Below are 18557 nucleotides of genomic sequence, written 5' to 3'. Positions count from 1 at the left end.
TTTAAGCTATTTTGGCATCCTAAAATTGTCTTAATTTCTGAACCTAGTATATTGGTGTCCTCTGTCGAGGACTGGATTTTCTTGCAGTTACTAGAGAAGCAATAATGGACTTATTCATACCCTTTTCAAGCTCGTAGATGCCTTAAGACCTAAAAAATATATATATATCTTTAATTGTGGGGAAAAAGATACATGTAAAAAATCAGTATTTCAGGGTTTTTTTTTTGCAGCAACAAGAGCCTATTCTTTTAAAGAAAGTGATATTAAGTTTATATGAAATTGGAAATTTCATTTTCATGTTAGGCACACCAAAAAACTGTAAGTGTACCTATCATCTGCTTAAAAGCTGTAGTGTACCTATCAGCCCTGTATGAGTAACAGAAGGACATCCCATGCTAAAACATCAACTGTAAAGAGAATGAGAGATGCTCAAAAAAGAATCACAGCACTTTTCCATCTTAAAATTCTAGTGTTATAATCAAGCTGACAGAAAGCAACAGTTACATGAGATCACATGTTTATACCAGCAAATGTTTTTCTAAAACATTTTATTTCCTGTATTTCACAATGTTTGCAGCAGGTTGCATCTTAACTCTTAGCTTGAAAATAGGCTTTAAAAGCCTGGCTTGCACAGTTCCCATCTAAATGAGAACGTGCCTTTTGGTTGTATGACGCCCAATCTGTTTTGGCACTGGGAAATGCACCCACTAATGTGCTGGGAAGTATTTCATGTATCTGAGCTATTCTCCTTCAACCTCATCTGTGCCCTTTAAGAAAAATGCAGTTAACTTAATCATTATATTTACCATCATGCTAAGATATAAGAGTCACTTTAAGCCCTCAGAAATGACCCTGCCTTTAAGTACTTGTTAAGTTGAACCACAGCTTAATGGTGGAGAGGGAGTAGACTCATGTATTGAAAGGTAACAGAATCTGTAACTACAGGATTTTTACTTTGGCCCAGTACAACTCATTATCTATCTCAAGTACAGTACAAAAAGCCAAGTTAAGGATACCTCTGCTTCACAGTGCGTGGTTCTGCATACCTTTTAGGTGAAGAAAAGCACACTTCCAGCAAGTACCACAAAGTAGTTTGTAGCCCAGGGCCATCAGATACGTTCTGTTACCTCTGGTCCATGTTTTCAGGAAAGAAGGCTGACCCATATGCAACTTACTGTTTCCTGGAATGACAAAGGGCTATCATCTGTGCCCAGCTTTTAAAACTTAGGTATTCCGTGTTCTCATATTCCCACTGAACATGAGCATTATGGTCTCGGTATCATAATTCTGGTATATATGGGATTTCATGGGCCAAATGCCATCATGCCCAACTTACCACAAGGCCTACTCTTCAAGATGAGACCGACCTTTGCAGTTTGGTTTCATCAGGTTCTCCGCGTACTTTCTACTGCTCAAAAATAAGGACTTCAGTGCTGAGCACAGCTGAGGAAGAAATGTGATTCTTTATCCTTTGCTGCAGTTTTTGCTTCATCACTGTTTTATCACCTTAATAAATCCCCAGATTCTTGATGGAAAACAATAATCTGCGACACATTGAAGCCATGCTCATCAAATTAGTCAGCATGCTACACTACATGTAAAAGTGGATTCAGTGTTTGTGAAGTTACAGAACCATAGAATGGTTTGGGTTGGAAAGGACCTTAAAGTTCACCCAGTTCCAACCCCCTGCCATGGGCAGGGACACTTTCCATTAGACCAGGTTGCTCAAAGCTCCATTCAACCTGGCCTTTAACACTGCCAGGGATGGGGCAGCCACAGCTTCTCTGGGCAAAAACTCGACCAGATGCCTTAAACCGGTCATACAGTCAACGAGAATGGAAGCACACAGCAGGACTGTGGGTCAGCAGAAAAACTGATGAAATATATATATATTATAATAAATATATTATGGATGCAATGTATATATGTATGTTGCACACACATTCCTAATTTAAAAGGTGTGTCTAACAGTAAATCTGTAAGCATCAGCACTTTAAAGATGCCTTCAAAATGTCCTTGCAATACACACATTATGTAGCAAACAGAATTAATACAATTTGTTAACAGATACTTGATGCTAACCCAAAACAATGCTGGCACCAATCCCAACAAAGGTTGCTTATCTACTCTTGTTAAGTACAAAAATGAGCACGATTGATTACTCCTTGGTATAAAGTTAAGCAGCTGAGAGTTTTCTGAAGCAGGGCTTTGTGTACCAAATGAAGGCAAATGAAGTTAAGGCAAAACCATTCAAGTTTGTAACTGCAGCAGAGCAGCACAAAAGACACATTCCTGCCACTGGTACTGTTGTGGAAGGAGTGACGGGTGTCACCGTCCTCAGGTCTCAACTGCAAACATTTACACAAGCTATCAGGCGAGATCACAAGTGGTTATACGAGGGTAAAGATTTGTGTACATAAAAGTTACTCATGCAGGCATGGTCACTGAATGAAGGACTCAGTTAAGACTTGGCAGCTGCTCTGGATAACGTGCAAGAGGTATCCATCAGAGGGTAACGAGCGTGTTTGTCTCAAACCCATGACATTACAGTGAATTACCTTCCTAGAAATAAAAGATCAGCACAAGTCATTAAATTCACTTTTAAAAATACTTTATTTTTTTCTTGAACCATTAAGGCAAATCCGTATTTCAAATTAACTGTGTTTGCAGTCTTAAAGGGTTACTCTTTTTTAAAGCACATAGGTTCCTACCAGTCTCTATGCCAACACTATGAATTCAACCTCTTGTTTTTAAAGGAGACAGAAAAAAAATCAATGTAAAAAAAGAAGAAGAACGTTTAGTTCAAGTTTGTGTCATCCTAGATCAGAAGGCTGGTAACATTTGAGAACACATCATCATATTTAACCATGTGTCATTTTTACATTCACAAGTGCAAGTCTTTCCCACAAATCCCTGCAAGACCAGGGCTTCCACTCTTTCTTGAAAATGTCATTTGCATTGTTCCGACAGAAAGAAACTTGTTAACTTGGCTTGAATTAGTGGTATTTTACTGGGAAACAAGCATTCCATGAGAATTAGGTTTGACTACTCCCTGCAAGAAATGGCTGCTCTTTGTAGGTTCCATATTTATTGTCATAAAACGTACCCAAAGCCTAAAACTAGAGGTGACTGGAAACAGTGATCTATTTTTTTTGTGTTTTTTTTTAGTCTTTAATATTGATCTCTTGCTTTAATTAAACACTTGTTAGCTGCAGTAATTAGGGTTTGGCAACCTTAACAAAAATGTGCTTTTTTGTGTCACATCAGATATCAGACCATTTAAGACCTGATAAAGGGTGTTAACATCATGATGTAATTAAACTGCTGTGTTACATTCCTAAAGAAAATTCAGAGCTATTGTTTGCAAAAGCTGTGAAATAGCAACATGAAACAGCTCACCTTCGGAGCTGATAAACCACACTTTGTCGAACAGTCACGAGGGGTGTTCTTGTTCAAATCCCTAATATCAAAACGTTGATTAGATTTGTTGAGACTAAAGCAACAACTAAAGCCGTAAGTGTTCCTCCACTTCTGAAACCAGAGGAAAGTACTTGTGGCTACTGAGCCGGAGCCATGGTTTCACATACCCACCTAACCCCCAGGATTCATTTCCCAGGGGAGTGATTTGATCAGAAGCAGCTCCCTGCCGCTGTCTGCGGAAGCGCCAGCAGCAGAACTGCCTCAGCAGGCTCCTCAGTGACCCTGTGCCGAGCAGCGCTGCTGGCAAGTACCTGCAGATACCTGAATACACGCACGGCACCACAAACAGCTCTTACTAACAGGATGGCAAAGGCACCTTGCCTCCACAAAGGCAACCCTACGCTACCGCGTGGCAAATTGCACCTTGAGTATCCCAATGTGCCAGAGGTAACGAAGCGTGGATTTGAACAGCGCTCTGCATGGTTATTTGCATATGAATCAGCCACCAGAAGGTTTGGTAACCTTCTGATGCTGCACGGCACAAACACGTTTTGAATGATTACACTGCATTCCTACGCAGTAGGTGTAGGGTGCAGTATTCGCACGTTGCCAACCGTGCGGATGGTTTGTGTTTTCCCATGCCACCAGGTTTTTTTCCTTTCAAGTGTAAAGAATGCCAGGAAAAGTCTTGCATTAATCATAAGGCTGGCTGGTGTCTCTTCCACAATGGGGATTATTGTACCTGCATATCCAGCCTAAGAAAACATACCAAAATACTCAAAACCAATTTTAAGTACCTCATGCTTGATCTTGCAGTCCTTATTTAAGGCGCAACCAGTAATCAGATTAATCTCTTTTGTGTATGCAGCCTATCCCCTGGGCAGAGGCAACTCATCTGAAATTGAGGTCCTTGCAATAGAAATTCTCTTTTGAAACACCCTGGCAATGGAATCTGACGAGATCGACAAGGACAATAAAGGTGTTTAAGAAAAACAAAACAGAACGGCTTCAGAAGCAGGAAAAAGATTAAAAACCCCTGTAAGCACATTACAGAAAACAAAAGAGGCAACACCCTTGCCCTAGGATGGGTTTAGTTAACAATGAATTTGTATCAGGTATTTACAGTGTAATGTGACATCTGTTAGTACCTTTTACAGGGGTTTTTATCATTGCTGCCTATGAAATTCAGAAAAGAAGTATCTGTAGGTTACCACAAGAAAGTCCAGCAGAGCTTTCACAAATATGACACAAACATCTTAGTAGGCAATATGCCTGTATGGTGACACCGAGCAAGTGAAAATTGCAAGTTGCAGTGATTTGGGGAAATAAAATACTATCTATTACAAATAAAATGCACTAAGTATAAATCGCAGCTGGAACATTCATAATAAACTGTGCTTGTACTAGATGCTATGTTTCGAGGACAGCAAAATAAGAGGCATACCTTTAAAAGGTAACTTAAAAAGTGTTTCAGTACCAAGATTTGTTAGCAGGAAAGCTGTAGGCACAGACTGTCACACTTGAATCACAGGACACAGAATCCCTACAAACAGATTCTGACTTCATCTCTACTAAAAATCATCAAGGGAATGCTCCTGTATAGAAAAGCCAGTAATGGCATTTCAGCAACTTGTGCTAGAAACTCTCTTTCCCATCAGTCAACTTGATTTAAATCATTAAGAATACCAACTTGATTTTGGGATTGCAGCTCTTCCTCACCTAGGCTTACTTTTATTAAAACTGTGAAAATATATTCTAAAATGTTGTTACAATTATACCAAACACTGATAGGTTGCAGAATTTGTCATACTTCTTCACAAACGGTACATTAATAAAGACAGGGATAAATAGCAGTGTCCTTGACTTCAGGCCCATTATCTTTGCCTCATAAAGTACATCTTTCCTCACTGTACAAAAGGGTTCACAAGATAAAGTATGAAACATATATTTAAATTAAATAATTTATATATTTTTCTTAAAGCACCTCTGTAATATAATTTAGTGAAAGTTTATACCCTGCAATTATCTTCTTGTATTTTACAAATTGAAACATGAAGAAATGGTATTACATTAATTTAAACAATAAATCCCACAACACATAACAATATCAATAACCTTAGATCAAACCCACATATAATTTAAATCTCTAGTAAAAGGAGGATAATAAAGCTGATTAAACCTAGATTTAAAAAAAAAAACAACATATGCAATGGACTATCAAGAAAGCACTTGAGATACAAGCAAGCACCAGATGCCGTGCTACACCTTACATTTCAACACTTACTAAAGGATTAGGGCTTCCAGGGATGGACCATTATTTGTAAGAAAGACCTCATGCCTAAGCAGTATCAGAGTAGCTGCAAATGTATTTGTTCAGTGTAGTTGCAGGTTTTCAACCAAGTAAGAGGGATGCTGTTAAGGAGAGACAGGGCTGAAATTGTTCCTCTTCAAACACAGTACAGGCAGCTACAGGGTAATCTCCAACTGCTTTGTCTGAGATGGTGCATAAGTCTTCCAGGCTTTCCATTAGAAATTAAGGCGGAAATTCAATTCAATAGTATGTGACCCAGCTCCCGTGATGCATAAATCTCCCCAAGTTTTAGCAGTTTGAATAAACAAACAAATGTTTAGATGCTTATTATAAGCTCTTTGATATGCAAACTTGTGCTAGCTCTCTCATGAGAACAGACTTAGTGCAACTGCTGGTATTTCCTAAATCTGTGCGGGCCAGAAATGAGGCAAAAATACACTCTTTGGCAACAGTTCAGCTTCCTAGCAGCTGGCTAGAACCAAAGCACAAAGGCACATAGAAATGACAATTAAATAAAAAAGTTTCCATAAATGCAGAGAAAGATTCAATTTCTCGACGTTTTTACCTATTGTCTGTCAGTTAGTGTTTAAAACAGAAGAGGGATTCTGAAATTTAAAAAGGTACAAAGCAACTGACTTTTGCTTTTAAGCAGCAGTTGTGTGCTGTTACACTGAAGACAGTACACCTTTAAAGAAAATATCTAAGAGGGAGATACAAATGAACATCAGATTTCCCTAACACTGGACATGAAAACTTTGTTTTTTTTCCCCTTGTCATAGTACCTAGGCCATCCCAATAAATAAATAAGCCCCCCCAAAACAACCGTCAAAAATGAACAAGCTGTACGTTTGTTGAGAACTGAAGTTGTACCATTGTTTCCTAGGATTTTTCTCTATCCATCTCCTGTCTCTTGTCTCAAGCTGTTGTGGGTACCTGGTTGCTAAACAGAGCACTTCGGTGCTATGATAGCAGTTACACTGGTAAGAATCAGACTAAAACTATCCCTAACAAGTCAGTAAATCTTTGATATTTTTTTAATTCTAAAATCTGAACCCTTTATTTCCGTCCACAGAAGGGGCATTTCAAAGTATTAGATGACCTGTATAAGATGGAGATGCTGAAGGCTCCTGTAATAGATTTCAAACTAGTTCAGATTCCAAACTTCCAAGAAAGGAACACAAATGGGGTCAGTTTGAAATGGCAAAAGCCTGTTGCAGTCACCTACTGAAGTAGTGAATGTACTTCATTAAAAGTGGAAAGTAGAAATTCAGAACTTGTTTTGGCCATTAACGCTGGGGAAGTGAATCATCTGCCCTGTGCCACTCTTTAAAGAGGCTGTGGGTAAGCGCACAGTGCAGCAGTGTGGGCAGTGGAATCCATCCAGAATTTTAGGCTATAATAACATCTTGTTCATATTTCTGTAATTCAGTAATTCTGTAATTTTTTCTTTTTTTTTTTCATTAAAGGTCTGCAATTTACTTTAAAACAGAAATAAAACTTCAGTGTCCAAGGAACTAGTCAAAAAATGCTTGCTGGTTTTCAACTAACAAAACAAAATGGATCTGGAACAGGAGAAGTGCAAATTACACCCTTTACTAATGCCAGTAATAGGAACCTGTTACAAGCAGCTGCTAATACAGCTAAACATTATGCCTTCCACTGCATTTTGCTGTTTTCAATTCTTTATAGTTTAGCTGAGAATTTATATATTTGTTATTAAATTTTCCAGGTTTTTTTAAAATTTCAGAAAACTGGTTTAGACACTTTTGAGAACAAGAGCAGGAAAACCAGGTTTTGTCCACACTGACTGTGTCTGGGTTTCTTGAGAAACTTCTGTACTCCCAAACTATGGAACGTGACTTTGGGATCTCCTCTTTGCAAATATCTAAGCTCTGGGGGAAGAAAATTCAGCTTATACTTTTTTTTTTAGAAGATAAAACATTTGGGTATTAGAGCCATCACAGAATGGCATTGAGTAAGCAATGTTGCAGATCAATTATTGCAATGTTGAATGTCTTGCACTTAAACCCCGCAGTCCTCTAGTGAAACACAGCTGACTGGAAGAACAAAGCAGCATCACTGCTAAAATACTCATGTTATTTCGGAGGGCGTACCTTGTACTGCTGTAAACCACAAAAGACAACCCATTTCTCATCTGCTGTTTCCTAGTAAGACCAACAATCTTCTCTTAATGAAGTGTTAGAAGTAGCTGTAATGTAAGGCCTATTTCTTCCTGTTGCCCACTGGCAGCAGGAAAGGGGAGAAACTTTCGTGCATGTGTTTCATTGCTTCTATCCTGACCTCAATGGTCACCAAATTTGATTCCTATGCTTCAGTATTTTATACTAAATATATCTGACACCAAAACCTCTGCTAATGACCACTGCCTGGATAAATGACAAGTTGCTTTTAAACCTGTAATTTATCCAGTGTCTAGCCATGCCAGCAGGCCTGTAAAGAAACAAGTGACTAAAATGAGAATCATAGTGTGATGTCTGCACTTCAATGATCTTACTTAATTCGTCTAGTAAAGGTGTATGATTCTGAACTCTTCAAATGTGCTACAATAAAACAAGTACAAAGTGTTCTCCTGTGCCACTGCCACTGAAAGCTTAACTATTGTGAAAATGCTAAGATTGGCTCCTGAGATCTTTGTGTTATGAAACAAACACTAAAATAAGGAAAAAATGTGAAGTCACCATATTAAAATAGAAAAAGAAATAGCACAGTGTCTTGCATGCAGTTAGCACTTTTGTGCAGTACTCTCTGATAAAAGATCCTGTAAAATGGCAAAGTCAAGCACATTCCTTACGGCTTATTTTGCACTAGCAGTATGTACTATTGTAAAATCAGAGTTTGCTCTCAGTGATAAACTTACTCTCAACTGTGCTCTCTTTCACAATATTGCACAAACAATACCTACAAATGCTGTTCTTGATAATATTGTCCCCTTATCCACTGCGGCTGTATGGACAAGGACAAAATTTGGTGAAGTAATCTAGCTAATACTTCTATTGACAAGGCCTAAGACAGAACAGAAAGAAATACAGGTGAGTGGACAATTGGAAAGAATGAAACACCATATTCATCACAAAAGTAAACAGATCCAAACAATTCTGTACTGCCAAGATACTTGTCAAGAAAGAAGGTGCCTTTCCTATACAATCAAATCTTCAGAGTCAGCTATCACGGCACTAGAATGCTGTGCAGTTGAAATTCTTTTCTCTGGGCTAGGATCAGAGTTTTCAGTCTCTCCAAAACTCTTGCTAAGACAAGATAGCATTTTTAAGCCAAAATTGCTTGAGCTATTACAAGTTCTCAAAAATACACATGGTATGACACCATTTTTACTCAGGGACACTTTCATATTTCCTTAAAACACTTGAAAAAAGGGTTCCATCGCTTTATCACATTTACTCTCCAAGAAACACCTGAATGGAACATCTCTACTGTATTTTAGATAACTGTTTGGACTTTAATCCATTTCATAAAAGAACCATCTTTTAAACATGCTAGTCCTAAGGTCTAACCTTACCAGGATACACCTAGGCTAATCCTAAATTATACCAATGTAATACTATATGAAGCTGTACTGCATTTCATGGAATTAAAGCAGCAGTGGATCAAAGGTCTTTCAAATTTTTTAGATGTGTATGTACAGTAATATCCAAGCATTTCATATACCTAGACTGACTGCTGTAAGGAAAAGTGTTAGCTGGTTCTCAGTAATTACCATTAGCCAGAAGTGCATAACCTTTATGATTATGCATATACCTGCAGAGAATTTGTGGGATTTGTTATAGTAATTCTAAAATGACTAAGCCAAGAGGAAATACAATTTTGTTCATTTCTGTTACTTAACATTCTGATTTATTATACAAATATGTATTCCTTACCAATCTTAAAATTTCCAAGTAAAAGAACCATTGTAAGACACTTCACGAGCACTATGATCAGTACTTTTCTGCAGAAATCTTTCAAAAAAAGACAGAAGATCCCAAACCAAAAGAAGTGTAACACTCCAGCTACCCAGCATTAGATTTTTCTGGGCTGAGTGAACAGCAGATAACTGTGCAAGTAGTTTTGCTCCCATCCGTTATTAGTATTGCTCGTCTTCAAATATTGTGGAAAAAATTACTAAAAATCCTTAGTACATATCCCTGTAGATTTCCTGTAGTAAAGGGTGTAAATGTGCATCAGATTCAGTCTTCTTAATTATCTGAACAAGCTGAGCATGCTCTGTGACTAGTTGTCGGAGGTCAGCCATTTTTTGGAGGAGTTTCGGGAAGAGGAAGGCGTCATCAGGATGGTTGGTTTGCAAGTGAAGTTTCAGTACATGCACGATGCTCTCCTGCATTTTTTCAATGTGTCCTACATTCACAAGACCAGGGCGATCTGTTCTCAACACAAGCAAAAGAATGCATGTCATAATTTTATAATTATTCCTTAAAGTAAGCTACTTTATAGGTTTTATGTTGTAGGCTACAGTTACATTATACACTGAGGGCAATGAGGCTTAAAATGAATCTGAAAAAGAAAGACAAGAAAAAAAGTAGTCATCCCTTTTGCCTAACTTTCATCAATGCCAACAGTTATTTGAGGAGAGATTTCATACCACTAAATACAACTCATGTCACAAAAGTACAAAACCCCACCCATTCTCTCACCCCCAAAACCAGAAGTATCCAGTTTTATATTCTGCATGATAACAGAATTCAAACAGTAAAGATGGAAAAAGCATGTGGCTATTTCTAGAGAGTTCTTGAAGTTTGGTAGCAATGTAGCAAGACGTAAGTAGCAGGCTTTCACTCTTGGTTCCTGTATGTATACTGTCATAGCACAAGTTATTGACAGGATGTAGAGAACCCCTATTAAGGGTGTTTCACTCTTTCTATTACATGATCTCTTTTCAGCCACTTAGTCCTGTAATACCTTCACTCTCCAGATTAAACTTCTCTGTAAGAAGTCTGGGACAACAGACTACATATGCTTCTTGAAAACTTAAGCTAGTTCCTAGGAGGAGGATAGAGGGGTAAAGCAAAACAAAACATTTTGCCTTCACTCTCTTCATTTCTGAAAATGTGAAAATACCAATTTATTATGCAAAAATAATTCAAGATTTAATCTTGATTTGCTATCTAAACTAGCATATAAAGCTTCTGAAAGTCCACAGGTTGTATGTCTCCTTGTAATTGCTAAGGATGCAACCAGAGCAGTGAAACACCCTGTGAGTCTGGCAGAATGCAAAAAAGGCAGGCAGGAACAGTTGTTAGAACTTTCTTATTTTCTTTTTCTCTGTTTAATATCTTTGTTGGCAACAATGACAGTGGGATTCAGTGCACCCTCAGTAAGTTTGCTGATGACACCAAACTGTGTGGTTCAGTCAACAAGCTGGAGGGAAGGGATGCCATGCAGATGGACCTTGACACACTTGAGAGGTGGCCAGTGCCAACCTCATGAAGTTCAACAAAGCAAAGTACAAGGTCCTACACCTGGGTCAGGGTAATTCTAAACACAAATACAGGCTGGGCAGAAACTGCATTGAGAGCAGCCCTGTGGAGAAGGAGTTGGGGGTTTTGGTTGATGAGAAACTGAACATGAGAGGGGTTCAGTGTGTGCTCGCAGCCCAGAAGGTCAACCGTAACCTGGGCTGCATCAAAAGGAGCGTGACCAGCAGGTTGAAGGAGGTGATCCTGCCCCTCTGCTCTGCTCTCGTGAGACCTCACCTGGAGTACTGCGTTCAGCTCTGGGGACCTGAACATAAGAGGGACGTGGACCTGTTGGAACGAGTCCAGAGGAGGCCATGAGGATGATAAAGGGGACTGGAGCACCTCTGCTATGGAGACAGTCTGAGAAAGCCGGGCTTTTTCAGCCTGGAGAAGAGAAGGCTTAGGGGAGATCTTAGAGCAGCCCCTCAGTGCCTAAATGGGGCTTACAAGAAATCTGGAGAGGGACTTCTTACAAGGGCATGTAGTGACAAGGAGGAATGGCTTTAAAGTGACAGAAGGGAGATTTAGATTAGACATTAGAAAGAGGGTTTTTTTGGCAGAGAGGGTAGTGAGGCACTGGCACAGGTTGCCCAGAGGACTCGTGGCTGCCCCATCCCTGGCAGTGTTCAAGGCCAGCTTGGACAGGGCTTTGAGGAACCTGGTCTAGTGTAAGGTGTCCCTGCCAATGGCAGCGGATTGGAGTGGGATGAGCTGTGAGGTCTCTCCCAACGCAAACATTCTATGATTGAAAAATAATCTTTCAAACCCCAAACAAAAACCCACCAACACTCTTCACATCCCACTTTTAACAACAGAGAGTAACTAGACCCCTCTCTAATGAGGCTTAACAGTAACTCCAAACACATCTACAATTTCATTTATATAAAATTGGAAATTTCATTTTCATGTTAGGCACACCAAAAAACTGTAAGTGTACCTATCTGCTTAAAAGCTGTAGTGTACCTATCTGCCTACAGTCAAATACAGCATCAAGACTGCTAATGGTTACACAGTATCTTCCATGAAACATGCTAAAAGGCAAAATGACATTGTTAGAGGTAGAACTGAATCTTCAAGAAATATATAAGCTTTTCCATTAAAATTATTGATTCACAGGAATATTAAAATTTACCACCTTAAAGACCAAAGATGCAATGCTTACCTCCACAGCAAATGATGGCAGCAACAAAAAGGGATATATCACTATCATCCAATTCCAGTGCATTGAATTTCATTGCAAAATCAAATTTTGGCTCCATTATATCACAGAATGGCTTTCTCAGGCTTTTCAGGAACTCCCGGGTTATAAAACCATTTCCATAGGCGACTAGCATCCCATCCTTGTTCATCACAGATGCTAACATGGCAAATATGGCTTCATAAACTCCGTATTTTAACAGTGTCACTTGATCATTCAAGTCGAGATTGGAGAAGCCAGGTATAGATTTGGCAAATTCAGTAAGTTCAGTGACTGTCTCTACAGATGTACACTGGCAGCAGTGGAAGATTCGAACCTCTGCTTCCTTGTTCTGAATTCCATTGGCCACCAATTTTGCCACCAAGGTCTTCTCTGCCATACACAAGGTATCCATATCATGTATTACAAATGGCTACAGAGGAAAAACCAAAACTAATTCAGTTTCAAAATAATGGTTATTAATCACTGCTTTCCTAAGGAATAGGAATTTTGATAATCTAACTTTCATGCTGATCAGTCTTCAACTATCAGTAAACCATGAGTTCTTTCATATTTCTGCATAGAGAAACCAAGTATTATAGAACTACAAACTGCAATATCTAAGTCTGCTCTGCAAATAACAATGCAAATAGTAAAATATAAATATGTATGACATATCTTTAATCTACTTCTGTGTAGCAGTTTTAGTGAAGATCCAGAAGTACTGTGCTTAGTATGCATATATCCATCTTAGAGCAAGTCCCAGAAGGTTCACAAAAGACTTGTATTACCTTCTCCAGAAGTCCAGGTTATTCTGCCTACACTCCTATCGATTCCTAAACTAACTACACTTGATGCACATCATGATGCTTTCCTGAAGTATCCTAGGGGGAATACAGACAGTCATTTAAATACAGGACAGCATATTTGTACACAAACATGAATCTTCTACTACTCCTGTGTTTTATTATCAGATTTTCATAGACCATGTCCCAGCTGATCTTCCACAGAAATTCAATTCATCTTTCTAGCTACAATTAGTGCTAAGTCATCTCTAAACCCAAAATCCCACTAGAATATCAGACAACACAAAATTCCAGTCTTGATCATGGCCTTTTCAATAATCCCCTTAGCTTAAAGAGGTATGTGCATTACAAACTGATGAGCCAGTCTCTTAAAACATCATATAAGAAAAAGTATTCAGACTTTCTTAAGAACAATTAGAATTCAAAAATATTTTGATACATGTCTGAAGAGGGCAATCCACTAAAGGAAAACAATGAAACCCAGTGCTCGCTGGCCTACCAAAGTCATGGCGATTGAAAATATATCTAGTTCCATACATGCTAAGCAAAGCACCTTCCCTGTGCTGTTTTGGTTATCTCAGATTAAATATCATGAGGAACACCTGGTGTTCTGTTAAAAACCTACAGAATTCACTTATTTCACTTAGAAAGCTGCCAAGCATGATAGTTTCCCACAACTGTCCACTTTCAAATGCTTATGGCAGCTGCACTTTCCAGCTCACTTCTATACTTAGTGTCACACAGAACGGAAATTTCTGTGTGCATCTGGATATGAATGGAAAGTGGCAAAGCAGTAAACACATTTCTAAACCCTTTGAAGATGCAGACTATCTCATATATCTTTTTGGGGATTTATCATCATTTCACTATGCAGAAAATATGTATGGCCAATGACTTAGAAGCTAAATTTAAAAATGATACCTTGCCATTGTTAAAAACAGTAGTTAATTCTCAAATGAATTATAGTGGTGACAGGAATTAGGATTCAGTAAATCAGCTGTTAATGCACTGTTCAGAAGCAGGTGGATTACTAACAACAAATCCCCCCTTTTTTTCTTTAATTTTATGTTAAAAAGTCACAAGAGAATTAAAATGTTTGTTTTCCCCAGAGATGATGAAATAGCTTAAAAACCCTCTTCTCTTCCCTGCATATTGAAGAATGAGAAACCAGTCTGTTGATAACATACTAGGCCTTATTCCTCATTAATTTTTACTTGTAAATTTACCAAGACACACGCCAGCCACTATTAGCTAGTCAATCAGATGACTATAATCCAAGAGCCTTGATTGCATAAATAGAAACTCAACAATTAGGATGAAGTGATCTGGGATCCCTACATGTATGATACATATTTTAACTGGTGATTCTGACATGTGGCAACAAGCGTGAAAAGAACTTTATGCAGATACCTACTTGGTAAGGTGTTAAAGCACAGTATTTACTGTAGGCTTATGTCAGCTTGCACCCCAAAAAGTTTAAGCCTGGGCTTAATTTTAGACATCTCTTTAATCCAATGAAAAAGACTGGGTTTACTCGTATGTCTCTTTTAATGTAGAATCCTGTATTCTTGGCTAGACTAGACTATAATATGCCAAGTTCCATAATTTAGAAGACAGCTTGCTTGCAATTTTTATAACACTCATCCCCACAGTTACATGGGATTTTTTATTGTGGCATATGTAAAGCCTCTTCCCTGCAAATTTTTCCTGAAATTAAAAATTGTTGGTAAAATAAGAGACTGATCTTCTCCATATAATTAACATAAATCCCAACAGAATTTAAAAACATATGCATAAATGAAAGAAGTCAGTCCTTACAAGGGTTATACAATCTCATGTGCTACACAACAAAAAGCAAGTGATAGCATTAGGTAGACCTTGACTAAATTATCCTGAGAGAAAAATAATCTCTACAGCGTACGTGTCTTTACAACCTTGCTTGCTTCTCCCTTTCAAGGTAACCATACAGTAAAGACCAGGAAGGCCAGGTGAGGAAGTGACCAGAACTGTAAATAAAGAATTACAAACTCAAGTTTTCTTTTCCCTCCTGCCATTAATATTGTTGTGATTAAAACAGAAGTCATGCAGAGCTCCTGTACGCCTTAAAAGATAACAGTATTTATCCTGGCATTTGTGGCAGAAAAAAAAATATTTATTTTTCTGCTGTCAAATAGGAAATTATTTTGGAACCATTTCCCCCACCCATACCAAGAGGTATTCACATTTAGATGTCTTTTTTTTTGCTTTTAATTAAGAACTAATTATCTTTCCCTTGTGTGTCTACTATAATTTGAGATTTTAAGCTTCCATTTACAAGTTAATCACCTGATTTTCCTTAAGTTTCCTATTTTTCTGATGGTGGCTAAAAGCAACTGTATTTACTACAGGCATTCTTTTTACATATTTATTGTCTATATTAACATGATACTTATTTTCTAGTAGATCTGATTAGGAGTTCAACAAATTATCTTATATACCTGACAGCTTTATTTTAAAGCTACTGCAAAAGTACTTACAGGATTGTTACTAGTTTTCCCTGCAAGGATGATTCTGGCTTTAACCTTGTTCATATTGAAGTTTTTCAGGTAAGCATCATGAATTCTTTTGGCAAGTGATTTAAGATCTGCCATTTCTGAATCTTCTACATAATTTTCACCTGTTAGAATTTCTGCCTTCAACTTGGCCTTCTCAGACCTTGGCATTCGTCCAAAACGTATTGCTGATGGGAAGACACAGTTATAAAACAAATGTTAGTTACACAGAAACCTGTACCTTTTAACATTGCTGGTTAGAGCAGTAAGACTTTGTGACTAGAAAAACTGAGATAGAGGCAGCATCTTTATTATGAGAAATTCACAAGTGAAAAAATCTCATCCTTTCTAACACAGTGATTAAGTATTTATGCAAAATCTGAAGGTAATCAGATGTTTCAACACACAACCTGGTATCTACAATGAGCTAGAACGCATGCTTTTTTTCCTTCTACATTACCTAAGTAGTTGTATTTATTTTTTTTTTCTCTCCTTATTGTGTTCTACAGCTCCCAGTAAGAAATTCAAAGTATGCCTTGGGAATTCTAAAAACTGAGTAAACTCCTGTCAGGAGTTTGGCAGAGGGTGCACATGCCAGCTGGAGACCTGCCTGGAAGGTTACTCCACAGGGAACACTGCAGCAGGGTTGGGCCCAAATCCCACTGCTGATCTTGAACCTGCTGGGGCATTAAGTTCTTTATGCACTCTATTTTCAGTTCAACATATCTGTATTGTCTAGTGAGAACAAAACAGACCAGAGACTGATTTATGCTTAAAGGCTATTGTCAACAAAACCTCTTCCTAGCCTCAGCATTTGATGCTTCTTTTTCTTCAATAAATTAGTCCTTCATGACTGGAGAGGATGAGAACAGAGTTTGAGTATCCAATCTAGTCATCAGGATATACTTTTGAGAAGGAGACGTAAGTTTGCAACTCCACTGGGATGGAGGTCTCCTAGTTCTTGGGCAAGTGGTCTTGCCATTTAACAATAAAACAGGCATATCAATATCCTTCTTTAGTTTCAGTCAAAAACTAACCCAGCTCTATTTTAAAAGGGGCCTTACCCTCTGATGGTGTGCAAGGTTTTAGAATGGCTAATAGAGATGGTTACTCTACCACGTTTCAGCATCTCACCAGTGAGAGGACAGAACCTCACTGCTTAGACTGAGCAATTCAGAGCATAGGCAGAATTAGCCCTTCAACATACCCAAGCAACCTTCTCCTGACTTGAGGAGGTATCTCTAGGCATGATCTGAAATACGGTTTTGGATTTCAATGGAAGCCCAACATGGAAGGCCTGTTTGGAATCTGGCCATGGATCTATTGGAAAAGTGGAAGAATATCTGCTCTAAACTGAAACTTAAAGCTTCAACTGAATGTTAATTCCTGCCAACCAGCACAGCTCCCTGTTCAACTCCTGCCCCTGGGCTGTTACTTTGTTGGCTGGTGCATTCTCCCTAAGCCTGCTGCTTCAGGAAGCTTACCACCAGTCTTGTAAAGACTATTAGCTCTCTCCCAGTGGAACTTAGTCAAGGCTCACCACAAGGAAGTCAAGACTTCCCCAGAACCAGAAAGTCAACTCTCCCAATGTCATTCTAGGACTCTAGACTACCATGTCATAGGCAGCTTCCCCAACCACATTCCCACCCAGCTATCTTGACTGCATATTTTCCTTAGGAAGTCTCCTAACCCACAGCTCAGCATTTTCACCTACTTTTCACCCATTCCCAAATTGCACCTGCTCTCAGGGTCAGCCTTGACACTATTGGACCTAGGTAGGAAAAGCAAACTACTGTCATCTGCCTGAACAAAATGTGCTTTCTCATGGCTGGGCCTCTCCCTGTTTACCAGAGTTGCTTAGCAAGCTACCTACTGTGCATAAAACTGCCTTGTGGGTTGAAATTGGCCTGTAAACCACAGGCTTACCAGCCTTATCTTAAATCATTAACACAATAACATAATTTTTAAACTGAATATCTAATCACTCTGATTTTTTACCATTCCATTTAACAATCAACCTACCAGATTTTTGTTCTACAGTCAGCACAGATCTTTGCCCTCCCTCACCACTCCCTGAACCATCTGCCCAAGAGCTGTTGCACTGTAACCTGAAAAATCATAAGTCTGGTTTCCTACAGATTTCTATCCTACGTCATTCCCTCTCACAATGAGCTAGTTGTTCTCCTACTCATCTAAAATGCTCTTGATCAGAATTCTTCCAGTATTGAAACTTGTTTCAATGGGAGTAATGGTGCAAAGTTCTGGGTGAAGAAAGCAACTAAATGAACACTCATATGGACAAATAGACATCCAGCACAATTGAGTGTAAAGCTCATAACAGTACATTTGGCAGCTATGTATCAATTACATTAACTACTCATTAGGGAAAATGGTGTCCCCCCCATGACTGTAAAAATCTGAGGTTCAACTCATATATACAAGTAAAAACACTATCCAAGTGCCTGCTTCCAGAAGCAGACTCTGGGTAGGACCAAACAAATTATTAAGGGCACTCTTACCTACCATTATGTGACATTCCAACTGAAAGGCACTTTTGAAAACGACAGTATTGGCACTTATTACGATTTTTTTTCTGAATTTTGCAGTTGCGATCACATTTATCATAGATGAGTTTTAAACGAATTGTTCTTCTAAAAAAACCCTATAAAAAGTTTGAGAAAACAACATGCAATGTTAAAGAAAGTTGACTACTAAGCTTCAGTCATACAGGTGATTTTTTTCTTTCATTGTTTATTGATGTCACTAGCAAAAAAATACACAAGGTATAACCTCTCCAAAGGTAAGAATCTATGCAGTGAAGTG

The 18557-nt window shown here is 38.5% G+C and overlaps 1 protein-coding gene across 2 annotated transcripts in view; it reads right to left on the bottom strand.

The window, feature by feature from the left end:
* Nucleotides 1-7702: 7702 nt before the first annotated feature.
* Nucleotides 7703-18557, bottom strand: part of PPARA (peroxisome proliferator activated receptor alpha) — a 34079-nt gene continuing 23224 nt past the window's right edge. For both annotated transcript variants that reach the window (XM_062634943.1, XM_062634944.1), the window contains 4 exons: nucleotides 18258-18396; nucleotides 15720-15922; nucleotides 12383-12830; nucleotides 7703-10126 (listed from right to left, as the gene is read on the bottom strand). In XM_062634943.1, the coding sequence (XP_062490927.1) occupies nucleotides 9879-10126; nucleotides 12383-12830; nucleotides 15720-15922; nucleotides 18258-18396 (1038 nt within the window). In that variant the 3' untranslated portion in view covers nucleotides 7703-9878. The remainder of the gene's footprint in view (nucleotides 10127-12382; nucleotides 12831-15719; nucleotides 15923-18257; nucleotides 18397-18557) is intronic.

This window comes from Pezoporus occidentalis, unplaced genomic scaffold (genome assembly GCF_034315485.1).
Source record: "Pezoporus occidentalis ecotype Australia unplaced genomic scaffold, CSIRO_AGI_Poc_V1 ctg44, whole genome shotgun sequence".
Classification (NCBI taxonomy): domain Eukaryota; kingdom Metazoa; phylum Chordata; class Aves; order Psittaciformes; family Psittacidae; genus Pezoporus; species Pezoporus occidentalis.
This window is presented reverse-complemented; position numbering and strand designations above follow the sequence as displayed.